The 27,629-nt window shown below is 42.6% G+C and overlaps 1 protein-coding gene across 1 annotated transcript; it reads right to left on the bottom strand.

Annotated features, from left to right (window-relative positions):
- Nucleotides 1-955: 955 nt before the first annotated feature.
- On the bottom strand, nt 956-27,442 carry si:dkey-66a8.7 (PI-PLC X domain-containing protein 1). Its single transcript, XM_024404312.2, has 6 exons — nt 27,068-27,442; nt 25,204-25,340; nt 14,131-14,259; nt 13,751-13,906; nt 13,031-13,214; nt 956-1,317 (listed from the first exon to the last, which is right to left on the bottom strand). Exons 1-6 carry the CDS (start codon nt 27,180-27,182, stop codon nt 1,040-1,042), a joined length of 999 nt encoding a protein of 332 aa, XP_024260080.2. The 5' UTR covers nt 27,183-27,442; the 3' UTR covers nt 956-1,039.
- Nucleotides 27,443-27,629: the final 187 nt, after the last annotated feature.

Raw genomic sequence — 27,629 nt, 5'->3', positions numbered from 1 at the left:
ACCAATAGGTGCTTTTCTTTGCAAGGCATTGTAAAACCGCCCTGGTCTTTGTGGTTGAATCTGTGTGAAATTCACTGCTCGACTAAGGGACCTTACAGATAATTGTATGTGTGGGGTACAGAGATGAGGGACCTTACAGATAATTGTATGTGTGGGGTACAGAGATGAGGGACCTAACAGATAATTGTATGTGTGGGGTACAGAGATGAGGTTGTCATTCAGAAATCATGTTAAACTATTATTGCACACAGAGTGAGTCCATGACACTAATTATGTGACTTGTTCAGCACATTTTACTCCTGACATAACAAAAGGGTTGAATACTTATAGACTTAAGACATTTCAGCTTTTCATTTTTAATTAAATTTCTAAAAACATAATACCACATCATGTCAAAGTGGAATTATGTGTAGGCCAGTGACACAAAACCTCAATTTAATCCATTTTAAATTCAGGCTGTAACAAAATGTGTAAAAAGTCAAGGGGTGTGAATGGAATGGCTTTCTATGGTCTGTATGATTCCCAGTGAAACTAAATAATGACTGGTTGTCCTCTGTCGTAACTTTGCTGATGTAGCAGTTTTCTGTTCTCTTTGAATTACTTATTTTTGATGGAATTACTCCCTAAACCAGGTATTTTATTTCTCATCTGTAGGTCGGTCAGTCCTCCTCTCCTCTAAGATTCCTCTCCTCTAAGAGTCCTCTCATCCATCCTCTCCTCTAAGAGTCCTCTCATCCATCCTCTCCTCTAAGATTCCTCTCATCCATCCTCTCCTCTAAGACTCCTCTCATTCATCCTCTCCTCTAAGACTCCTCTCATCCATCCTCTCCTCTAAGAGTCCTCTCATCCATCCTCTCCTCTAAGAGTCCTCTCATCTATCCTCTCCTCTAAGAGTCCTCTCATCTATCCTCTCCTCTAAGAGTCCTCTCATCTATCCTCTCCTCTAAGAGTCCTCTCATCTATCTTCTCCTCTAAGAGTCCTCTCATCTATCCTCTCCTCTAAGAGTCCTCTCATCTATCCTCTCCTCTAAGAGTCCTCTCATCTATCCTCTCCTCTAAGAGTCCTCTCATCCATCCTCTGCTGCCGTAACAGTTTTCTATTGAGGTTGATGACCAGAGGACAGAAGGGGACAGGTCCTATAAAGTCTCCTGCTATGATGTTGAGGTTGTTTGAGTGTGGTCCAGGGACCTGTTCCTCCAGCCACGGCCTCAGCTCCTTCCAGTTAGCCAGAGTTAGGGTCTGCAGGGACTGACGGGGGTGCAGCGCGATGTAGGAGCGGTCAGCCGTCAGGTTCAGACCAGACACAAAGAAACCATCTGAACAAAACAAAACGTGGATTAAAGTTTAAGGGCTCTATTCAATCCGTTTCACGGAAGTTCAGCATTACAGCGTGATTGAAACGTAAAGATAATGTTGTGTTAGTGGAGAACACACCAGCGACACAGATTGAGCCCTACAGGACATCTCTGAACACACTGACTTCACATCAAATGGATTTTATAAAGCCCTTTTTACAGAGGCAGTTCACAACAGTATCACTAGACATTGTCATGGTCCTCTTGATATGTTGCTATCTGAAGAGTAATAACATACAGTGTCATGTGAAAGTCTACACACCCCTTGCACAGTCGTAAGGCCTAGATTGAATCATATCGAGCATTAAGCAACGGTAGCAGACACACCTTGATCACGAAGCCACACTGTCCTACTCTCCTTAGAAGTTCAAAAGGAGGAAGTGTACGATATATAGAAATAATTAGGCTCAAATGTAAAAAATTATTTAAATAAGGATTTCTAGAATCCCAATCGAGGTGTAGATTACATCTTACATTCCAGTGTTCTAACTTGTCAACAAGGCTACATGGAATTTCTCTCCACGAAACTCTGTGCAGCCAATGGCAATGTCCGCTTTAGGTATAATCAAATCGTATTTGTCACACACGCCTTACAACAATGCAGTTTTAAGAAAAAAGACAAAAAAAGGAATTGGCTTTTGGGGTGACCAGTGAGATATACCTGCTGGAGCGCGTGCTACGAGTGGGTGCTGCTATGGTGACCAGTGAGATATACCTGCTGGAGCGCGTGCTACGAGTGGGTGCTGCTATGGTGACCAGTGAGATATACCTGCTGGAGCGCGTGCTACGAGTGGGTGCTGCTATGGTGACCAGTGAGATATACCTGCTGGAGCGCGTGCTACGAGTGGGTGCTGCTATGGTGACCAGTGAGATATACCTGCTGGAGCGCGTGCTACGAGTGGGTGCTGCTATGGTGACCAGTGAGATATACCTGCTGGAGCGCGTGCTATGGTGCTGCTACCAGTGAGATATACCTGCTGGAGCGCGTGCTACGAGTGGGTGCTGCTATGGTGACCAGTGAGATATACCTGAGACCAGTGAGATATACCTGCTGGAGTGGGTGCTGCTATGGTGACCAGTGAGATATACTGCTGGAGCGCGTGCTACGAGTGGGTGCTGCTATGGTGACCAGTGAGATATACCTGCTGGAGCGCGTGCTACGAGTGGGTGCTGCTATGGTGACCAGTGAGATATACCTGCTGGAGCGCGTGCTACGAGTGGGTGCTGCTATGGTGACCAGTGAGATATACCTGCTGGAGCGCGTGCTACGAGTGGGTGCTGCTATGGTGACCAGTGAGCTGAGATAAGGCGGGGCTTTACCTAGCAGAGACTTGTAGATAACCTGTAGCCAGTGGGTTTGGAGAGGAGTATGAAGCGAGGGCCAGCCAACGAGAGCGTACAGGTCGCAGTATAGACTGGGTGTTACGGTACAGAGTCAATGTGGAGACTATATACAGGGTATTACGGTACAGAGTCAATGTGGAGGCTCTATACAGGGGGTACTGGTACAGCTTGCCGTGCGGTAGCAGAGAGAACAGTCTTTGACTAGGGTGGCTGGAGTCTGACCATTTCTAGGGCCTTCCTCTGACACCGCCTGGTATAGAGGTCCTGGATGGCAGGAAGCTTGGCCCCAGTAATGTACTGGGCCATACGCACTACCCTCTGTAGTGCCTTGCGGTCGGAGGCTGAACAGTTGCCATACCAGGCAGTGATGCAACCGGTCAGGATTCTCTCGATGGTGCAGCTGTAGAACTTTTTGTGGATCTGAGGACCCAGTACTCAGTCTCCTGAGGGGGGACAGGTGTTGTCGTGCCCGCTTCACGACTGTCATGGTGTGCTTGGACCATGTTAGTTTGTTGGTGATGTGGACACCAAGGAACTTGAAACTCTCAACCTGCTCCACTAGAAGAGAAGACTAATTGATCAGATATTAAAATATCTGAAAGTTATATTAGGAAAATTATAACTTTGATCTGAATATTTTCCTTGGTGCCCCGACTTCCTAGTTAATTACATTTACATTATTAAGTTAGTTTAATCATGTAATAATAATTACAGAGAATTTATTTGATAAAAATAAGTCTTCAGTTGAATGAAGACACAACATACAGATGCTCCAGTCATATATTCATGTGCTCCTTCTCTGGTTCAGGCTGTTGAAGAGCTGCAGACTGCTTTTCAGTCACTGCAGGCCTCCCTTTATGGTCTCCAACTGGTCTTGAATGTAGAAAAAATAAATATGACCTTTACCAGAGCTCACACTCAGACAGAGGTTTGCACTGTCACATCTGGTGGCTTATCCATTGAAAACGTGTCATCCTACAAATATTGAGGTATATGGTTGGATGACAAGTTGTCCTTTAAAAGTTTACATGGATAATCTTATGAAGTTTGAATTGAAATTAGGGTTTTATTTTCGTATAAGGCTTGTTTCCCGCTTATGGCTAGAAAGTAGCTTGTTCAGGCCACTTTTCTCTCTGTTATTGATTATGGTTGTTGTATATGCATGTAGCCTCCTCTGTTTATCATACAGCCTCCTCTGTCTGACAGAGACTGGACTCTGTTTATCATGCAGCCTCCTCTGTCTGACAGAGACTGGACTCTGTTTATCATGCAGCCTCCTCTGTCTTACAGAGACTGGACTCTGTTTATCATGCAGCCTCCTCTGTCTGACAGAGACTGGACTCTGTTTATCATGCAGCCTCCTCTGTCTGACAGAGACTGGACTCTGTTTATCATACAGCCTCCTCTGTCTGACAGAGACTGGACTCTGTTTATCATACAGCCTCCTCTGTCTGACAGAGACTGGACTCTGTTTATCATACAGCCTCCTCTGTCTGACAGAGACTGGACTCTGTTTATCATGCAGCCTCCTCTGTCTGACAGAGACTGGACTCTGTTTATCATGCAGCCTCCTCTGTCTGACAGAGACTGGACTCTGTTTATCATGTAGCCTCCTCTGTTGATCATGCAGCCTCCTCTGTTTATCATACAGCCTCCTCTGTCTGACAGAGACTGGACTCTGTTTATCATGCAGCCTCCTCTGTCTGACAGAGACTGGACTCTGTTTATCATGCAGCCTCCTCTGTTTATCATACAGCCTCCTCTGTCTGACAGAGACTGGACTCTGTTTATCATGTAGCCTCCTCTGTTGATCATGCAGCCTCCTCTGTTTATCATACAGCCTCCTCTGTCTGACAGAGACTGGACTCTGTTTATCATGCAGCCTCCTCTGTCTTACAGAGACTGGACTCTGTTTATCATGTAGCCTCCTCTGTCTTACAGAGACTGGACTCTGTTTATCATACAGCCTCCTCTGTTTATCATACAGCCTCCTCTGTCTAACAGAGACTGGACTCTGTTCATCATACAGCCTCCTCTGTTTATCATACAGCCTCCTCTGTCTGACAGAGGCTGGACTCTGTTTATCATGCAGCCTCCTCTGTTTATCATACAGCCTCCTCTGTCTGACAGAGGCTGGACTCTGTTTATCATGCAGCCTCCTCTGTCTTACAGAGACTGGACTCTGTTTATCATACAGCCTCCTCTGTCTAACAGAGACTGGACTCTGTTTATCATGCAGCCTCCTCTGTTTATCATACAGCCTCCTCTGTCTGACAGAGGCTGGACTCTGTTTATCATGCAGCCTCCTCTGTTTATCATACAGCCTCCTCTGTCTAACAGAGACTGGACTCTGTTTATCATGCAGCCTCCTCTGTTTATCATACAGCCTCCTCTGTCTGACAGAGACTGGACTCTGTTTATCATGCAGCCTCCTCTGTCTAACAGAGACTGGACTCTGTTTATCATACAGCCTCCTCTGTCTAACAGAGACTGGACTCTGTTTATCATGTAGCCTCCTCTGTCTAACAGAGACTGGACTCTGTTTATCATACAGCCTCCTCTGTCTGACAGAGACTGGACTCTGTTTATCATGCAGCCTCCTCTGTCTAACAGAGACTGGACTCTGTTTATCATGCAGCCTCCTCTGTTTATCATACAGCCTCCTCTGTCTGACAGAGACTGGACTGTTTATCATACAGCCTCCTCTGTCTTACAGAGACTGGACTCTGTTTATCATACAGCCTCCTCTGTCTAACAGAGACTGGACTCTGTTTATCATGCAGCCTCCTCTGTTTATCATACAGCCTCCTCTGTCTGACAGAGGCTGGACTCTGTTTATCATGCAGCCTCCTCTGTCTGACAGAGACTGGACTCTGTTTATCATACAGCCTCCTCTGTCTGACAGAGACTGGACTCTGTTTATCATGTAGCCTCCTCTGTTGATCATGCAGCCTCCTCTGTTTATCATACAGCCTCCTCTGTCTGACAGAGACTGGACTCTGTTTATCATACAGCCTCCTCTGTTTATCATACAGCCTCCTCTGTCTGACAGAGGCTGGACTCTGTTTATCATGCAGCCTCCTCTGTCTGACAGAGACTGGACTCTGTTCATCATACAGCCTCCTCTGTCTGACAGAGGCTGGACTCTGTTTATCATACAGCCTCCTCTGTCTGACAGAGGCTGGACTCTGTTTATCATGCAGCCTCCTCTGTCTGACAGAGGCTGGACTCTGTTTATCATGCAGCCTCCTCTGTTTGACAGAGGCTGGATTCTGTTTATCATGCAGCCTCCTCTGTTTATCATACAGCCTCCTCTGTCTGACAGAGGCTGGATTCTGTTTATCATGCAGCCTCCTCTGTTTATCATACAGCCTCCTCTGTCTGACAGAGGCTGGACTCTGTTTATCATGCAGCCTCCTCTGTCTGACAGAGGCTGGACTCTGTTTATCATGCAACCTCTGTCTTACAGAGACTGGACTCTGTTTATCATACAGCCTCCTCTGTCTGACAGAGGCTGGACTCTGTTTATCATGCAGCCTCCTCTGTCTGACAGAGGCTGGACTCTGTTTATCATGCAGCCTCCTCTGTCTTACAGAGACTGGACTCTGTTTATCATGCAGCCTCCTCTGTTTATCACGCATCCGTGCACATTATTACAAATGCCAAGTCACTCACTCACCATTGCACAAAGTGGTAGATTGGATCTCACTTTATATGCGCAGAAAGCTACATGTGTCTACAAAGCCCTTTTGGGTAAACTCCCTCTTTACCTCTGTAGTCTGGTCTCCTTCACCACCAGCAGTTACCCCATCTGCTAGGTGGTTACTACTTAAAGTCCCCAGGACATTCACAGTATTAGGCAAGACTGCCTTCTTGTCTTGTGCACCAGAGGCATGGAATAGTCTACAATCCATGTTTCATCTGGATGTGTTAGTGCCACTGAAAGAATGTAAAATAGAGACTCTGTTACAGAGGAGTGTAAATGCTTTTTTTTAGGCCGTATCATGTTGCCGTATCATGTTGCCGTATCATGTTGTATGTTTTAATGATGTAATGTATTGATTGTTGCTGCCTTCTTGGCCAGGTCTCCCTTGAAAAAGAGACTCTGGGTTTCAATGGGCTTTTATTGGTTAAAAGAAAGGTTGAATCATTTTTTTTCTAAACTGGTTACACCTCAGCTGTTTTTACCACTACATCACTGGTCATACCTCAGCTGTTTTTACCACTACATCACTGGTCATACCTCAGCTGTTTTTACCACTACATCACTGGTCATACCTCAGCTGTTTTTACCACTACATCACTGGTCATACCTCAGCTGTTTTTACCACTACATCACTGGTCATACCTCAGCTGTTTTTACCACTACATCACTGGTCATACCTCAGCTGTTTTTACCACTACATCACTGGTCATACCTCAGCTGTTTTTACCACTACATCACTGGTCATACCTCAGCTGTTTTTACCACTACATCACTGGTCATACCTCAGCTGTTTTTACCACTACATCACTGGTCATACCTCAGCTGTTTTTACCACTACATCACTGGTCATACCTCAGCTGTTTTTACCACTACATCACTGGTCATACCTCAGCTGTTTTTACCACTACATCACTGGTCATACCTCAGCTGTTTTTACCACTACATCACTGGTCATACCTCAGCTGTTTTTACCACTACATCACTGGTTATACCTCAGCTGCAGAACAGTCAGAGGTCAAATCAAATGTTATTGGTCACATACACATGGCTAGCAGATGTTATTGGTCACATGGCTAGCAGATGTTATTGGTCACATACACATGGCTAGCAGATGTTATTGGTCACATACACATGGCTAGCAGATGTGAGTTGTAGTGAAATGCTTCTAGATCTTACAGTGCAGCAGTATCTAACAGGTAATATCTAACAAATTCACAACAAAACCTAATATCTAAAAATTCCACCATAAAACCTAATACACACAATCTAGTAAAGGAATGGGATGAGAAGTATAAAATATATGGACGAGCAGTGACAGAGCGGCTAAGATGCAATAGATAATGAAGGGTACAGTATATACATATGAGATGAGTAATGTGAGCTTTGTAAACATTCTTAACGTGGCGTTATTAAAGTGCCTAGTGTTCCATTTATTAAAGTGGCCAATTATTTAAAGTCTGTAGGTAGGCAGCCGTCTCTCTGTGCTAGTGGTGGCTGTTTAACAATCTGATGGCCTTGAGATAGAAGCTGTTTTTCAGTCTCTCTGTCCCAGCTATGATGCACCTGTACTGACCTCGCCTTCTGGATGGAAGCGGGGTGAACAGGCCGTGGCTCGGTGATTATTGTCCTTGATGATCTTTATGGCCTTCCTGTGACATCGGGTGCTGTAGGTGTCCTGGAGGGCATGTTGTGCAGACCGCACCACCCTCTGGAGAGCCCTGCGCTTGTGGGCGGTGCGGTTGCCATACCAGGCAGTGATACAGCCCGACAGGATGCTCTCAATTGTACACCTGTAAAAGTTACTGAGGGTTTTCGGTGACAAGCCACATTTTTTCAGCCTCCTGAGGTTGAAGAGGCACTGTTGCGGCTTCTTCACCACACTGTCTGTGTGGACCAATTCAGTTTGTCTGTGATGTGTACGCTGAGGAACTTAAAACTTTCCACCTTCTCCACTACTGTCCCGTCGATGTGGATGGGGGGTGCTCCCTTTGCTGTTTCCTGAAGTCCACAATGATCTCTTTTGTTTCGCTGACATTGAATGAGAGGTTATTTTCCTGACACCACACTCCGAGGGCCCTCACCTCCTCCCTGTAGGCTGTCTCTTCATTGTTGTTAATCAAGCCTACCACTGTAGTGTCGTCTGCAAACTTGATGATTGAGTTGGAGGCGTGCATGGTGACGCAGTCATGAGTGAACAGGGAGTACAGGAGAGGTCTGAGAACACACCCTTGTGGGGCCCCAGTGTTGAGGATCAGAGGAGTGGAGATGTTGTTTCCTACCTTCACCACCTGGGGGGCGGCCCGTCAGGAAGTCCAGGACCCAGTTGCACAGGGTGGGGTTGAGACACAGGGTCTGAAGCTTAATGATGACTTTGAAGGGTACTATGGTGTTGAATGCTGAGCTGTAGTCAATAAACAGCATTCTTACATAGGTATTTATCTTGTCCAGATGGGATTGTACAGTGTGATGGTGATTGCATCGTCTGTGGACCTATTGGGGTGGCCAGCAAATGGAATTGGGTCTAGGATGTCAGGTAGGGTGGAGGTGATATGATCCTTAACTTCTCTCTCAAAGCACTTCATGATGTCAGAAGTGAGTGCTACGGGGCAATAGTAATTTAGTTCAGTTACCTTTGCTTTCTTGGGTAGAGGAACAATGGTGGCCATCTTGAAGCATGTGGGGACAGCAGATTGGGATAGATTGAATATGTCCGTAAACACACCAGCCATCTGGTCTGCGCATGCTCTGAGGACGCGGCTAGGGATGTCGTCTGGGCCATCAGTCTTGTGAGGGTTAACACTTAAATGTCTTACTCAGGTCGCACACGGAGAAGGAGAGCCCACAGTCTTTGGTAGCGGGCCGTGTTGGTGGTACTGTTTTGTCCTCAAGCGCGCAAAGAAGTTGTTTAATTTGTCTGGGAGCAAGACTTCGATGTCCGCGATGGAGCTGTTTTTCTTTTTGTAATCCGTGATTGACTGAAGACCCTGCCACATACATCTCGTTTCTGAGCCGTTGAATTGCGACTCCACTTTGTGTCTATAATGACACTTTGCTTGTTTGATTGCCTTGAGGAGGGAATAACTACAATGTTTGTATTCGGTCATGTTTCCAGTTGCCTTGCCATGATTAAATGCGGTGATACGTGCTTCCGGTTTTGCGTGAATGCTGCCATCAATCCACGGTTTCTGGTTCGGGAAGGTTTTAATAGTCACAGTGGGTACAACATCTCCTATACACTTCCTTATAAACTCGCTCACGAGTCAGTGAATACGTCAATGTTATTGTCTGAGGCTACCCGGAACATATGCCAGTCCACGTGATCGAAGCAATCTTGAAGCGTGGAATCTGATTGGTCACACCAGCTTTGGATAGACCTAAGCATGGGCGCTTCCTGTTTTAGTTTATGCAACAGGAGGGGAGCAACAAGATGGAGTTATGGTCAGATTTGCCAAAAGGAGGGCCTTATGTGCAGCACGGAAGTTAGAGTAGCAGTGGTCGAGTGCGTTTCTCGCTCGTGTACTGCAAATCCTGCACAGTTTCCTGGACTTGAAGCAAAGCTGGCACCTCTATTGGCGCCATCTTGATCTGGTCATAGGTCATGCTGAGAGTTGTGCCTCTTTATCTAATTAACTAAAATATGTTTAATTGTAAAATTCATCATGTAACAATTAACTCATTAGGATCTGGGGCACCACGAGAGCGGTTCTTTAAAGAGTTACCATCTCCCGAATTTACCTATCACATCTATACAGACAACTTAATATTACCATTCTGAACAGTCGTAACATTGCAACTACAAAAACCTGAGCCTTACTTGATTCAGTACTACAGAAATTGGTTGAATTATTATTTACTAGCTAATTAAATGGGAACACAGGATAAACACACACACTACACCGATATTAACTGGAGACATAATATGCTGAAAAAGGGTCCCTAGCGGAATGACAACATGCTTGTTAAAGAAGAGATGGAGAGAGGGGGACAGAGACACTTAACATTGCCACATTCAGAAACTACTCTACCCTACATTAACCATATACTTTGCACATGAACCACCGCCCGCTTTGAGCAAGAAATCATGCATGTATTTACGTGAAATGCCTGGTTTCGCCGGAGATCTCTCGGTGAACGGGGCAGCCTTAGAAAGGGATTTGGGCCTTTTCGCGGCACGCTTGTAAGGTTCTGATTATCCAAAATAGTTCCAACAACTGTTGTCCTTCTTTGTTGTTGTCCGGTATCTGGTGACTTGTCGTGTAGTCCTGAACAGAACTACAGAGTCGATTTTTCTTCCATTTTCTGGTCCAATGTGTTTTTTTCTAAACCCATCATTTATACCTTTTGCTCGAAAGGGGTGGTTCCGGCAGGCTGACACGCTCCCTGACCTCACTCACGGCGGTGATTAGTCATTCTGCAAAGTTCTGGAAAACAATTCTCTTAAAACTTCTCAAATCACATCCCTCTCTTAACAAAAACAAACAAACAAAAAGGACATTAGTGTTCTATAGATCGCCTCTGACCATTCCCCCCATTCTACGTTACAAATGTTCCACTATTCGCTTTTGAGCGTGTTAAGAGTTTTAGCAGAAAAAAGGTCTGTTGAGACAAAGCACATTCCTTTGGTGAATTTGGATAGTACAGGCCTGGATCTTCTCCCCTGATTTACAACAGGATGTGGTTGTTAATCCCCACTAGTTCTTTCCTTCCCCCTCTACGGGTGAGAGGGGGTCTGATTGAAGTTATTCATTGCAAACCTGATCTGACCTATTTGGATTCTCGTGGACAGTCATGACACATGGTAGGTGTTTTTCTAACCTCAAAGTGTGATAACCAGTTCTAACATATGGGTTTGTGCTCTATGGAAGTGCCCGTACTCTATTTGCTATGCAAATGTCAGCTAAAGCATATCTGATTGAATACAGCCCTAAATGTAAAATAAAATCATACTGATCTACACAACCTAAAAAAATAAATGAAGATATGTTGTTTGCGTATGTCTTCCCACTCCAGAGCTAAGATTGATGGAAGCGTCTTTGTCAACCATTACAGATGTGAATCATTTTAAATAAGATTCTACCAATAACTCTTAGGGCAACATATTGTACATCCATTGTTTTTTTTCTCAGTAAATTTGGTCAGGAGTTATTGGTGGACAGCAATATTCAAATCATTCAGAAACACATCTTGAAAATCCATTCTGGTGTCTTTGTCATACATTTTTTTTGTAATTGTCCCACTGAAAAATACAACACTATTGCAGGGTTAGGTTTACAGAAGACTACGGCGGGTTTTCATTTAGGTTTTAACCTGGGCTTTGCTCCTTCTATATTTATTCTAATCGTGACAAACTCCCCAGTCCCCGTCAGTGAAAAGCATACCCATAACATGATGCTGAAACCACAAAAAATACCCATAACATGATGCTGCCATCACAATAAATACCCATAACATGATGCTGAAACCACAATAAATACCCATAACATGATGCTGCCACCACAATAAATACCCATAACATGATGCTGCCACCACAATAAATACCCATAACATGATGCTGCCACCACAATAAATACCCATAACATGATGCTGCCACCACAATAAATACCCATAACATGATGCTGAAACCACAAAACTTGAGTTGTGCAAAGTTGGTTGCTTCGTATTCAAACCAGGTTCACAGCTGTAATGGCTGCTAAAGGCTCTTATTCAAACCAGGTTCACAGCTGTAATGGCTGCTAAAGGCTCTTATTCAAACCAGGTTCACAGCTGTAATGGCTGCTAAAGGCTCTTATTCAAACCAGGTTCACAGCTGTAATGGCTGCTAAAGGCTCTTATTCAAACCAGGTTCACAGCTGTAATGGCTGCTAAAGGCTCTTATTCAAACCAGGTTCACAGCTGTAATGGCTGCTAAAGGCTCTTATTCAAACCAGGTTCACAGCTGTAATGGCTGCTAAAGGCTCTTATTCAAACCAGGTTCACAGCTGTAATGGCTGCTAAAGGCTCTTATTCAAACCAGGTTCACAGCTGTAATGGCTGCTAAAGGCTCTTATTCAAACCAGGTTCACAGCTGTAATGGCTGCTAAAGGCTCTTATTCAAACCAGGTTCACAGCTGTAATGGCTGCTAAAGGCTCTTATTCAAACCAGGTTCACAGCTGTAATGGCTGCTAAAGGCTCTTATTCAAACCAGGTTCACAGCTGTAATGGCTGCTAAAGGCTCTTATTCAAACCAGGTTCACAGCTGTAATGGCTGCTAAAGGCTCTTATTCAAACCAGGTTCACAGCTGTAATGGCTGCTAAAGGCTCTTCCACTAAGTATTATCTCTTGGCTTGTGAAGACATACCCTAAGACATACCCTAAGACATACCCTAAGACATACCCTAAGACATACCCTAACCCTACACAATTAAGACATCTTTATTTTTGATTCATTTGGAAAACGGTCAAATTCGGAAATGTGGAGTAGGTTGTGTAGATCTGTAGGAAAAATATATAATTTAATCCCCAAAAAGTATTAAATTAGAAGACGGCAAAATGTGAAGACTGTGCAAGGGGTGTGTAGACTAGGCACTGTAACATGTCTGAACCTCAGTCATTTATTACTTTTAGTCAAGGGCTTTTCACATACCTGGGCGTCCCATGTCTTTCTGCCAGTCCAGATAGCTGACCACCCCGCTGGCCGTGTATTGGTTGGCCCACCAGTACGGTATACCTGGCCACAGAGCCTGGTGTCGTGCTGCTGACTGGTCATCATACGACAGCAGTACCTGGTAACCCAATGCCCACAGACCACGCAGGGTGACCACTGTCTCCTGGAGGGAAAGACAGAAGAACAAGTAGCCTCTGTTATCGGCTGTCCATATGGCACCCAATTCCCTGTATAGTGCACTACTTCAGCCCTGGGCAGAGAAAGGAAAGCATCCTAGGGATTTGTGTAGGTAGTATTGGGCAGCTAGAGATGTGTGTAGGTAGTATTGGGCAGCTGGTGATTTGTGTAGGTAGTATTGGGCAGCTGGTGATTTGTGTAGGTAGTATTGGGCAGCTGGTGATTTGTGTAGGTAGTATTGGGCAGCTGGTGATTTGTGTAGGTAGTATTGGGCAGCTGGTGATTTGTGTAGGTAGTATTGGGCAGCTAGTGATTTGTGTAGGTAGTATTGGGCAGCTAGTGAAGCCTTCTCTCATGCTGAACATTAACTAAACATCTCATTTACTGAAGAAATACAGTATTTTCAGTAAAGCAATCCAATTCGATAGAGACCTACTGGTAATGCTTGTTGTAAATGTTGTAAACGTATCAGTCTTTTCAGCTATTGCCATTGACTACAGTTATAGAAATAACAAAGCTTACCTTGCGAGGACAGAGTTTAGACCCAAAGATTTTCTTCAGTGAGAAAATTAAATGTTCATGTAGTTTGTCGTTGAGTCCTTCAAAGTGACTGCATGCTAGGATAACAACCTCCCTGGAGTGAGACTCCAACCACGAGGCTACGGCCCTCAGAGTTTCCTGTACAGCCACCAGTCAGGAAATATTAAATATATGAGAAATGATCCTCCCAATATTGCGTATTCTTTTTAGAGAGCTCTTCTTGGTCATTGTGCTCTCTCTCTCCTGTTTCTACTTGGTCTTTGGGGCTTAGGCTGGGTAACTATAAAGCTCTTTGTAACAATTGACGATGTAGTAAAAAATGTTTCTAATGAATAGTTAGGCATAGTATTCCTTCTACTCACCACCACTGTCAGATGAGTGTAAATGACATGTGTAAAATACAGTTCGTTGGACGGGTCGTACGGTTTGTGGGCGATTCGGAGGTCGAAGTATCGAATCCCCTCTGATAGCTGCTCCACAATACCTTTTTCCTGTTTGAAGGGCAAAAACAAACAAAACATTATTTAAATAAATAACTTTCCTGAATTCAGTTCTCGGTTTTATTTTTCTTTGTTTATGATTTGTTTCTGTTTTTTACTCTCAATATTACAATTATTGATATAGAAACATTGAAAATTGGTTTTCAGAGTCCACGTCAATTCTTACAGTGCCTTCAGGAAAGTTCAGACCCCTTGACTTTTTCCACATATTGTTACATTACAGCCTTATTCTAAAATAGATTACATTTTTTCTTCTTCAGCAATCTACACACAATACCCCATAATGACAAAGTGAAAAAGAAATTGAAGTAGATGTGTATTAAACATTTTAAAAACATAAATACCTTATTTACATAAGTATTCAGATTCTTTGCTATGAGACTCAATATTGAGCTCAGGTGCATCCTGTTTCCATTGATCATCCTTGAGATGTTTCTAAAACTTGATTGGAGTCCATCTGTGGTAAATTCAACTGATTGGACATGATTTGGGAAGGCACACACCTGTCTATAAAAGGTCCCACAGTTGACAGTGCATGTCAGAGCAAAAATACTCCAAACCAGAAGGTGGCAGTAACATTGTTTGACAATATCTGTGTCTATTACTTATGGTCTAGATTCCCAGCTATCTGCACCAATGTTGTTATTTTGTTGATGCAAGCCTAGGCTGTTGCATGACCGTATTACCGCCACACCGGCAGTTATGACCGTTTAGTCACTGTAATTAGGCTTCTCCAAAGCTCTGATGCTACTGATGGTCATTAGTAACCTACCAAATGTGCTTACTGCCTGGTACTCAGCACTCTATTGTCCCTCTAATCACTCTGACATCAATGCAAATGTAATGGAAAATCTAATCAAACACTTCATGAGTGCCCATGAGCTCATGTTGCTCAACATTTCTATAGGCTATGCATAAGAAAACAGAGTGATGGCCTCTATTAAAAAGAGGAGGATCCTACCAGCTTTCTATAGGCTAGGCCTACTAAATTTATTTCTCAACTTTCCTAATATTAAGCACATTGCTTATATTTACAACAGGAGTATAGCCTCCCTGGCTGGCATGAAAATAAACCACGGGGAAAAGCGTCTTCCATTCGCTATTGAAGTGCATAGATTATATTTTTTCCGCTACCCGTTTCAATACAGGTGCATGATAATGGTCCATTCTAAATCAAAACAAATTTCACACATATAATATTTAAAGACAAGATTAAATCAAGAATAGTCTGATGAGTGACAACATAAGCCTATAACTTGTGAATGAAGCCCAGCATAAGAAATAATGTATTTTTTTGTGACTTTTTCTAATCATAGTATCATACCTCATGTAGTCTAGCCCGTAGGCCTATATGTTTTAATAAGGTTTGTATCATACCTCATGTAGTCTAGCCCATAGGCCTATATGTTTTAATAAGGTTAGTATCACACCTCATGTAGTCTAGCCCGTAGGCCTATATGTTTTAATCAGGTTTGTATCACACCTCATGTAGCCTAGCCCATAGTCCTATATGTTTTAATAAGGTTAGTATCACTCCTCATGTAGCCTAGCCCATAGGCCTATAAGGTTAGTATCACACCTCATGTAGTCTAGCCCGTAGGCCTATATGTTTTAATCAGGTTTGTATCACACCTCATGTAGCCTAGCCCATAGTCCTATATGTTTTAATCAGGTTTGTATCACACCTCATGTAGCCTAGCCCATAGTCCTATATGTTTTAATAAGGTTAGTGTCACTCCTCATGTAGCCTAGCCCATAGGCCTGTAAGGTTAGTATCATACCTCATGTAGCCTAGCCCATAGGCCTATATGTTTTAATAAGGTTAGGATCACACCTCTTGTAGCCTAGCCCATAGGCCTATATGTTTTAATAAGGTTAGGATCACACCTCTTGTAGCCTAGCCCATAGGCCTATAAGGTTAGTAATATACCTCATGTAGCCTAGCCCATAGGCCTATAAGGTTAGTATCACACCTCATGTAGCCTAGCCCATAGGCCTGTAAGGTTAGTATCATACCCATGTAGCCTAGCCCATAGTCCTATATGTTTTAATAAGGTTAGTATCACACCTCATGTAGTCTAGCCCATAGGCCTATATGTTTTAATAAGGTTTGTATTACAACTAAAGTGGCCAAATAACTTTTTTAGATTAAGCACATTAATCTGCTTTACAAGGGGTGTAGAGCCTAACTGGCATACATACGCAGAGCGTGAGGTTCCAGTTTGGGGAAGATCATTGTCACCATAAAAATCCACCTTTATAATAAAAGCATTACATACAGAATTGCATTCGTGGTAATTTTTGATAATGGTGTTTTCCGCTAATTGGTGCTAATAGCCTACTACCATGTGCGCATTGTTGCGCTTATAATGTGAAGAAGTAGCATAATAGTTCAACATTTTAAGCTAAATTTTCTGATCTGTTGTGTCAGCCACATTGCGTAAAACATGTTTTTGATGGTAGTGGTTGTATTAATTTGGGATCTATCCCTCAACTGTCCTAGACTATGTTTGGATTATTTATTTCTCGCACAGAATGTCGACTTTTATACTATGGAGGATAGTAGATTGACAAAGGCTAGTGCTTTTGCTGTACGTTAGGCCTACTCATCTTGTTTTTTGACGAAAAGTAATTGTGGACAGTTCTTCCAATATCTTCAATATGCACCTCGGAATTGGATAAAGACACGTGCAATTGCATCCCCGATGTGTCTGTCTTCACTTGTAGCCTGTGAGAAAGACCCGATCACATGATGGAGCGCGCAGCACTCAGGGAGAAGGGCACAACGGCCACTGGCCGACAAACGGCATGGATTTTTTTAGGGCACATTACGACCACACAAAGGGGATGCCGCCTTGAAATTCTAGGCATTATCAAGTGCTTGTCTCATTGTGAATGAGAGACTGATGAAGTGTGAACAGCCGGCGCAGAAAACTAAGCAGAGCTCATGCCTTTCAAGTGACTTTTTTCAAATCATCATTAGAGTCTCATCATGCAGCCTTAGAATGTATTAAACATAAAAACGTTTATAGCCCAACATTTGTAGAACTAAAGTTACATTAACAACTCTACATGAAGCTTATAGGAGGACCTGTTCCTTTGTTTTGTTTGTTAACCACTCAACTCAGAGTGGCCGCAGCTGCACACTCCCTCAAATCTTTTGGAAAAAATATCCTTTCAATTTTATTCAGCTTTGTTCAATTGTGTTCTTCATACTATAAAATAATATCAAATAATTCCAAGGAATTCTAAGCAAACCATGTCTGCTAAATGAACTAGTGTTGCCCACAGCCATATGGCATAGCCAGATCCGGACCTAACATGAGGACAACTCAGAGTATGCCATTCTGTTCTTCTGAAAGACAACATTTTCTTCATCTCATGTTTCTTTAGACCTGTCTAATGGATTTATTGTGATGGTGTAGGTAGACTATATTACATGGATTTATTGTGATGGTTCAGGCTATATTACATGGATTTATTGTGATGGTTCAGGCTATATTACATGGATTTATTGTGACGGTGTAGGTAGACTATATTACATGGATTTATTGTGACGGTGTAGGTAGACTATATTACATGGATTTATTGTGACGGTGTAGGTAGACTATATTACATGGATTTATTGTGACGGTGTAGGTAGACTATATTACATGGATTTATTGTGACGGTGTAGGTAGACTATATTACATGGATTTATTGTGACGGTGTAGGTAGACTATATTACATGGATTTATTGTGACGGTGTAGGTAGACTATATTACATGGATTTATTGTGACGGTGTAGGTAGACTATATTACATGGATTTATTGTGACGGTGTAGGTAGACTATATTACATGGATTTATTGTGACGGTGTAGGTAGACTATATTACATGGATTTATTGTGACGGTGTAGGTAGACTATATTACATGGATTTATTGTGACGGTGTAGGTAGACTATATTACATGGATTTATTGTGACGGTGTAGGTAGACTATATTACATGGATTTATTGTGACGGTGTAGGTAGACTATATTACATGGATTTATTGTGACGGTGTAGGTAGACTATATTACATGGATTTATTGTGACGGTGTAGGTAGACTATATTACATGGATTTATTGTGACGGTGTAGGTAGACTATATTACATGGATTTATTGTGATGTGTAGGTAGACTATATTACATGGATTTATTGTGATGGTGTAGGTAGACTATATTACATGGATTTATTGTGACGGTGTAGGTAGACTATAAATCAAATCACATTTTATTTGTCACATACACATGGTTAGCAGATGTTAATGCGAGTGTAGCGAAATGCTTGTGCTTCTAGTTCCGACAATGCAGTAATAACCAACAAGTAATCTAACTAACAATTCTAAAACTACTGTCTTATACACACAAGTGTAAGGGGATAAAGAATATGTACATAAAGATATATGAATAAGTGATGGTACAGAGCGGCATAGGCAAGATACAGTAGATGGTATCGAGTACAGTATATACATATGAGATGAGTATGTAAACAAAGTGGCATAGTTAAAGTGGCTAGTGATACATGTATTACATAAAGATGCAGTAGATGATAGAGTACAGTATATACATATACATATGAGATGAATAATGTAGGGTATGTAAACATTATATTAGGTAGCATTGTTTAAAGTGGCTAGTGATACGGGGCAGTAGTCGTTTAGCTCAGTTACCTTAGCTATTTTACATCATTTCCCATCAATTCCCATTATTAAAGTGGCTGGAGTTGAGACAGTGTGTTGGCAGCAGCCACTCAATGTTAGTGGTGGCTGTTTAACAGTCTGATGGCCTTGAGATAGAGACTGAAAAACAGCTTCTCGGTCCCATCTTTGATGCACCTGTACTGACCTCACCTTCTGGATGATAGCGGGGTGAACAGGCAGTGGCTCGGGTGGTTGTTGTCCTTGATGATCTTTATGGCCTTCCTGTAACATCGGGTGGTGTAGGTGTCCTGGAGGGCAGGTAGTTTGCCCCCGGTGATGCGTTGTGCAGACCTCACTACCCTCTGGAGAGCCTTACGGTTGTGGGCGGAGCAGTTGCCGTACCAGGCGGTGATACAGCCCGCCAGGATGCTCTCGATTGTGCATCTGTAGAAGTTTGTGAGTGCTTTTGGTGACAAGCCAAATTTCTTCAGCCTCCTGAGGTTGAAGAGGCGCTGCTGCGCCTTCTTCACGATGCTGTCTGTGTGGGTGGACCAATTCAGTTTGTCTGTGATATGTATGCCGAGTAACTTAAAACTTGCTACCCTCTCCACTACTGTTCCTGGCGGTGGATAGGGGGGTGTTCCCTCTGCTGTTTCCTGAAGTCCACAATCATCTCCTTAGTTTTGTAGACGTTGAGTGTGAGGTTATTTTCCTGACACCACACTCCGAGGGCCCTCACCTCCTCCCTGTAGGCCGTCTCGTCGTTGTAGGTAATCAAGCCTACCACTGTTGTGTCGTCCGCAAACTTGATGATTGAGTTGGAGGCGTGCGTGGCCACGCAGTCGTGGGTGAACAGGGAGTACAGGAGAGGGCTCAGAACGCACCCTTGTGGGGCCCCAGTGTTGAGGATCAGCGGGGTGGAGATGTTGTTGCCTACCCTCACCACCTGGGGGCGGCCCGTCAGGAAGTCCAGTACCCAGTTGCACAGGGCGGGGTCGAGACCCAGGGTCTCGAGCTTGATGACGAGCTTGGAGGGTACTATGGTGTTAAATGCCGAGCTGTAGTCGATGAACAGCATTCTCACATAGGTATTCCTCTTGTCCAGATGGGTTAGGGCAGTGTGCAGTGTGGTTGAGATTGCATCGTCTGTGGACCTATTTGGGTGGTAAGCAAATTGGAGTGGGTCTAGGGTGTCAGGTAGGGTGGAGGTGATATGGTCCTTGACTAGTCTCTCAAAGTACTTCATGATGACGGAAGTGAGTGCTACGGGCGGTAGTCGTTTAGCTCAGTTACCTTAGCTTTCTTGGGAACAGGAACAATGGTGGCCCTCTTGAAGCATGTGGGAACAGCAGACTGGGATAGGGATTGATTGAATATGTCCGTAAACACACCAGCCAGCTGGTCTGCGCATGCTCTGAGGGCGCGGCTGGGGATGCCATCTGGGCCTGCAGCCTTGCGAGGGTTAACACGTTTAAATGTTTTACTCACCTCGGCTGCAGTGAAGGAGAGGCCGCATATTTTGGTTGCAGGCCGTGTCAGTGGCACTGTATTGTCCTCAAAGCGGGCAAAAAAGTTATTTAGTCTGTCTGGGAGCAAGACATCCTGGTCCGTGACGGGGCTGGTTTTCTTTTTGTAATCCGTGATTGACTGTAGACCCTGCCACATACCTCGTGTCTGAGCCGTTGAATTGAGATTCTACTTTGTCTCTATACTGACACTTAGCTTGTTTGATAGCCTTGCGGAGGGAATAGCTACACTGTTTGTATTCGGTCATGTTTCCGGTCACCTTGCCCTGATTAAAAGCAGTGGTTCGCGCTTTCAGTTTCACACGAATGCTGCCATCAATCCACGGTTTCTGGTTAAGGAATGTTTTAATCGTTGCTATGGGAACGACATCTTCAACGCACGTTCTAATGAACTCGCACACCGAATCAGCGTATTCGTCAATGTTGTTGTCTGACGCAATACGAAACATATCCCAGTCCACGTGATGGAAGCAGTCTTGGAGTGTGGAATCAGATTGGTCGGACCAGCGTTGAACAGACCTCAGCGTGGGAGCTTCTCGTTTTAGTTTCTGTCTGTAGGAAGGGATCAACAAAATGGAGTCGTGGTCAGCCTTTGAAAGGAGGGCGGGGCAGGGCCTTATATGCGTCGCGGAAGTTAGAATAGCAGTGATCCAAGGTTTTGCCAGCCCTGGTTGCGCAATCGATATGCTGATACAATTTAGGGAGTCTTGTTTTCAGATTAGCCTTGTTAAAATCCCCAGCTACAATGAATGCAGCCTCAGGATGTATGGATTCCAGTTTGCAAAGAGTCAAATAAAGTTCGTTCAGAGCCATCGATGTGTCTGCTTGGGGGGGAATATATACGGCTGTGATTATAATCGAAGAGAATTCCCTTGGTATATTACATGGATTTATTGTGACGGTGTAGGTAGACTATATTACAAGGATATATTGTAACGGTGTAGGTAAACTATATTACATGGATATATTGTAACGGTGTAGACTACATTACATGGATTTATTGTGGTGGTGTAGGTAGACTACATTACATGGATTTATTGTGATGGTGTAGGTAGACTACATTACATGGATTTATTGTGATGGTGTAGGTAGACTACATTACATGGATTTATTGTGATGGTGTAGGTAGACTACATTACATGGATTTATTGTGATGGTGTAGGTAGACTACATTACATGGATTTATTGTGATGGTGTAGGTAGACTACATTACATGGATTTATTGTGATGGTGTAGACTATATTTCATGGATTTATTAGACTTTTTAAAATGTAGATGTTCCAAAAGGTCTGCATCAGTGGCTTGTAGGCCACAGCCCTATACATGTCAGATGGCCACAGCTAGGTGCCAAGCAAGATGAAGAAGAAACAATTGAATTCACTTATTGCCAATGCCAGATCTTAGCCAAATGTTTAACTAGCTAGCATAACATATCTAACTAGCTAAGTACACTGCACTAACTTGGCAGCTAACACAGACAGCTGTTTCATGGAAACTAGCTAACGTCGTCTGACGGAGATGTGGACATATTTTTATAGAAAGTTAGCAAAAATAGATAAGATCTTGCTACCACGGAAAGGAAAATACCTGTCTATTTGTGGAAAAATCACCCTGATTAACTCTTTAGTCATATCACAGTTGACCTATTTGCTTATGGTTTTGCCTACACCTTTAGATCTGCTTTTTAAATTATATGAACAAAAAATATTCAAGTTAATTTGGAATGGCAAACCAGACAAAATTAAACGGGCCTATTTATATAATGAATATGAATTCGGAGGGCAGAAATTATTAAACATTAAAGCATTAGAATTCTCAAAGACATCAGTCATACAAAAGTTATACTTAAATCCAAACTGGTTCTCTAGTAAATTGGTAGGAATGTCTCATCCCATGTTCAAGAATGGCCTTTTTCCCTTTATTCAGATTACAACCGCTCCCTTTATTCAGATTACAACCGCTCCCTTTATTCAGATTACAACCGCTCCCTTTATTCAGATTACAACCGCTCCCTTTATTCAGATTACAACCGCTCCCTTTATTCAGATTACAACCGCTCCCTTTATTCAGATTACAACCGCTCCCTTTATTCAGATTACAACCGCTCCCTTTATTCAGATTACAACCGCTCCCTTTATTCAGATTACAACCGCTCCCTTTATTCAGATTACAACCGCTCCCTTTATTCAGATTACAACCGCTCCCTTTATTCAGATTACAACCGCTCCCTTTATTCAGATTACAACCGCTCCCTTTATTCAGATTACAACCGCTCCCTTTATTCAGATTACAACCGCTCCCTTTATTCAGATTACAACCGCTCCCTTTATTCAGATTACAACCGCTCCCTTTATTCAGATTACAACCGCTCCCTTTATTCAGATTACAACTGCTCACTTTCGGTTGTTTGAAAAGGAAATCATCTCCAAAATATTGTTATTTTTTAAACAAGCCTTAGAAAGCTGGTTGCAATTTCAGTTTAATCCACCTGAAAAGACAGACCAAATAATACAACAAATATTGTGGTTAAACTCAAATATACTAATTGATTTTAAAAAATGAATTTTCCGAAGAAATGTTTAAGAAAGGTATAATTTTTGTGAATGATACAAATAGGACTGGGGGAGTTGTCACACATGCAGCTAACACAGACATATGGAAATGTCTGCTCTACCCAACATTACAACCAACTAATTGCAGCATTACCACAAAAATGGAAGAGGCAAGTAGAAGGGGGGACAAGTAAGGAACTTGTATGTCGGCCCTGCACTAAACTGTTAAAGAAGGGTGTGAAAAATAAAAACATATACCAATTTCATTTAAGGACCAAAAAAATAATAAAAACAGCTGTGCCCTATAAATTGCAAAATAGTTGGGATGAGATTTTCGATGTACCCATTCCATGGCACATGGTTTATGAATTGATACGCAAAACACCTGAATCAAAACTTCAAATTTTTCAATTTAAATTACTATACAAAATTCTTGCAACCAATAGATTGTTAGATATATGGAGGACACAATCTTCCCAGCTCTGCAGATTTTGCTGTGAGGAGCCAGTCATTTGATCATTTATTGTGGTACTGTCCATATGTAGCTCGTTTTTGGTCACAGGTCCACGAATGGCTGAAGAATTGCAACATTTGCCTAGAAATAACGCTGCAGACAGCAATACTGGGTGATTTGAAAAGCCATAGGCAATCAATCAATAATATAATTACTTTGGCAAAAAAATATATTTTTAATTTACAATCTGTAGAAGCTATGAGAATAGAAAGGTTCAGTACTTTTGTGAAGCATCACAGCACAGTTGAAAAATATATGGCGAATAGAAATCCAAAATGGATGGTGTTGGGAGATGGGAGGGGTTGAATGGAGCTGAAGGGACTGAATGGTGTTGAGAGATAGATGGGAGGGGTTGAATGGAGCTGAAGGATGGGATTGGATGGTGTTGGGAGATGGGAGGGGCTGAATGGAGCTGAAGAGTGGGACTGGATGGTGTTAAGAGATAGATGGGAGGGGTTGAATGGAGCTGAAGGGTGGGACTAATAACAACAAGATAACACATGTAAAACATATGGGGTCTGTAAATGTATATTGGTTCAGAACCTTTGTGAAATAGCACAGTTACAAATAGAAATCAACCTGGAGGGACATCAGAAATAGAGGAAGGACTAAAAACAAACTAAATATAACTATTGTAAAATAGATTGTGTCTGTAAAACGTGTATAGTATGTATAAACTGAAGGTAGAAGCCCAAGTGTTATTGTTAATTAGTTTACTCCAATTGGGGGAAGGGTTTAGGGAATAATAAAGGTATATTCTAAAAAAATGTATGTATATAATGACATATGCATGGTTTACTGGAATCCTAGTCTTCATAATGACGTATGCATGGTTTACTGGAATCCTAGTCTTCATAATGACGTATGCATGGTTTACTGGAATCCTAGTCTTCATAATGACGTATGCATGGTTTACTGGAATCCTAGACTTCATAATGACGTATGCATGGTTTACTGGAATCCTAGTCTTCATAATGACGTATGCATGGTTTACTGGAATCCTAGTCTTCATAATGACGTATGCATGGTTTACTGGAATCCTAGTCTTCATAATGACGTATGCATGGTTTACTGGAATCCTAGTCTTCATAATGACGTATGCATGGTTTACTGGAATCCTAGTCTTCATAATGACGTATGCATGGTTTACTGGAATCCTAGTCTTCATAATGACGTATGCATGGTTTACTGGAATCCTAGTCTTCATAATGACCTATGCATGGTTTACTGGAATCCTAGTCTTCATAATGACGTATGCATGGTTTACTGGAATCCTAGTCTTCATAATGACGTATGCATGGTTTACTGGAATCCTAGTCTTCATAATGACATATGCATGGTTTACTGGAATCCTAGTCTTGAGAAGACAGACAGGCAGGCAGTGTCACAGATACTTTAAGTGATGAACCACCATCGCGTGAGAAGTTTGGCTGAGAGAGGAAGTGAGAACACTGCCACCACAACTCTGTGGCAACCTACTGCCTAACAACCTGTCTGTCTCCACTATTGTTGCTCAAGCTAATGCTATTCACAACAACCGTCCATTTTGGTCTCAGACAAGAAGATGGCTATAGCGTTCATACTATGCTCACCCTACCTAGCCATTAGTCGCCTATTCAAAGCCTCCGGGCAAACCAGTTTTTTTTACAACAGATGTCACGGTATTAGCAGGCCCTGTACCTGCGTGGTAGACCACCTGTAGATAGCAGGTCTGGTGAGGCAGTAGAAGAGACCATCCAGGAGTCTAAAGGTGTCAGACTCAGAGCGGATCAGAGGAGAGTTGATGTCCAGGGAGTAGCTCATAGCATCATGACTTCCTAAATAGGGATGAATGAAAGATTGTAATTTGTTTACAGAGGTAAAGACAGTTTCAGGTTGGATATTCAATCGATATTCGCGCTTTCAAACCTCAATAGCTTTCAAACCACTTGAGCCACAGACTCTAAATAAGTGTCATGATGTTGGGGAAACTGTGCACAACATTGCACAGGTCTTATTTTCACGATTTGGACATTCATTCGCTTTGACAAAGCTGATAAACATGTGGAAATGTGAGCAGCATTTTGTATTCCTAGTTGAATTAGTTAGGGAGTGTAAACAAAGAACAAACTTTTTTTATATTTGAATTTCATTTAGCTCCTTGGTCATATGACCTATTGATCTCACACAAGGTTCAGAATGTCCAATCACTGGGCCAACACATTGCACACCCTTTAGTTAGTACATTTTCATCTCACAAATTTTACATTACTTTTTCAAACTTTCACATTTCATTAGCTCCTTGGTCATGTGACCTACTGACCATAAACTACTTTCAGAATGTCCACGGACTGGCGGAGACGGGCGCCGCAAAGGCTTCTAGTGTGGTAACGCGACCGATCTCAGAGAAGCTGGCAGGAGCCCCGGGGAGAGTTGTCTCGCGCCGGGCCGTACCCATATCCGCAGCAGGTCTCCAAGGTGAACAGCCTCTGGCAGGTGGGGAGTTTGACTGGGGTGGTACATCTGTCAAACGGTAACGCAGGTGTCCAAGGTGAACAGCCTCTGGCAGGTGGGGAGTTTGACTGGGGCGGTACACCTGTCAAACGGTAATACAGGTGTCCTAAGGCGAGCTTTAGGGAGGACAGAAACCTCCCGTGGAGCAGAAGGGCAAAAGCTCGCTTGATTTTCAGTATGAATACAGACCGTGAAAGCGGAGCCTCATCATGAACCTTGATTGAGTCCAGTAGGTCACATGACCAAATAGCTATTGAAATTAGAATGTTTACAAAAATTAATGTACAATTGTGTGAGTTTAAAATGGGCAAACTAAAGGGTGTGCAATGTAGAAGGGTAGTCAGTGGGCATTCTGAACCTTGTTTGAAGTCTTTAGGTCACATGACCAAGGAGCTATTGAAATTAGAAACATTGAAAAACAGAAAATGAATGTAAAATTGTGAGATGAAAATGGACAAACTAAAGGGTGTGCAACGTGTAGGGCCACTGAGTGGACATTCTGAACCTTGTTTGAAGTCAGTAGGTCACATGACCAAGGTGCTATTGAAATTAAAAAATGTAAATAAATAATTTAAAATAGTGTGAGATGTGAATCAACAAAAAAAAGTGTGCGCAATGTGTGTCTATCCCATCAGATTAGCTAGAACCAGTTTTGAAAGTTGTAGGAGTAATGGTTAAAGAGCTATTGAAATTGGAAGAATTTGATTTGTCACTATGTTGATGGTCCCTAACTGCTGTTGGTGGATTTAAGGAAAATTACAGGCAATATCCAACCTGAATCTGTCTTTACCTCGGTAATTTGTTTTGTAAAGAAATTGTAATGGTTATATACTTATAAATGGTTACATAATTGTAAATTGTAGGGATGGTTATATAATCATGATTAGGCTACAGAATGAAAATAATGTCTCTTTAGGCAAATTAGTTTGGCTACTGAAGATTAGAAAGCCTATCGCAATTGGCCACTTGTTAACGTGAAGAAGAGAGGATTGTGGACGTTTAATGAATTAATTTAAACATGTACAGTTTGCATGCAGTTGAATAAAGTTACCTGGTATGGCGAGACTTGAAAGAGGCACATCCCACAGCTCCTCGGGCAAATTTGACATCCAGTCCTCATAATTCTGGTTATCCTCATCAGAATACATTGCAACTTCCGTGGACATTCATTCGTGTCAGTGCTCTGTCTGCCGAAGTTCCCACTGACAAGTCGAAACCCAGTGGTTTCTACTCATGACACCATTTCATTACAAATAATTCCCATCGGTTCCTCTATCAGTTCCAGACGGAAACTCTCAAACCGAAATAGTGACACCTCTATAAAAGCGAACAACAATGTGGGAATATCACCCAAGGTTGCATTTCCTGGTTTCGCTATTGTGTTTGGGCTCGACCGTTTAAAAAAATAAATGCCTTTACTTATTATGACTGACTCTGGATCGACTGGCGCTAGCATTGCTTTAAAACTGAGCGTTGATCCAAACAACAACTGGCTCTAGATCAGTTACTAAGAGGTCGTCAGTACTCATGTCGCTCCGCCTCTGTCACCCCAGAGAGTGTCTAAAAAGTTATTTCCCACAAAATGGCGAAATCAATTTCATTTCAAATCATCA

The sequence above is a fragment of the Oncorhynchus tshawytscha genome, linkage group LG05, assembly GCF_018296145.1.
Source record: "Oncorhynchus tshawytscha isolate Ot180627B linkage group LG05, Otsh_v2.0, whole genome shotgun sequence".
In the NCBI taxonomy this organism is placed as follows: Eukaryota; Metazoa; Chordata; class Actinopteri; order Salmoniformes; family Salmonidae; genus Oncorhynchus; species Oncorhynchus tshawytscha.
This window is presented reverse-complemented; position numbering and strand designations above follow the sequence as displayed.

Excerpts from the sequence above, each read along its gene's own strand:
- si:dkey-66a8.7 (XM_024404312.2), bottom strand. The coding sequence starts at position 27,182 with ATGTCCACGGAAGTTGCAATGTATTCTGATGAGGATAACCAGAATTAT. Across the intron at positions 13,907-14,130 it reads ACACTCATCTGACAGTGGTG|GAAACTCTGAGGGCCGTAGC; the intron begins GTGAGTAGAAGG and ends GTGGCTGTACAG. Across the intron at positions 13,215-13,750 it reads CTAAACTCTGTCCTCGCAAG|GAGACAGTGGTCACCCTGCG; the intron begins GTAAGCTTTGTT and ends CTTTCCCTCCAG.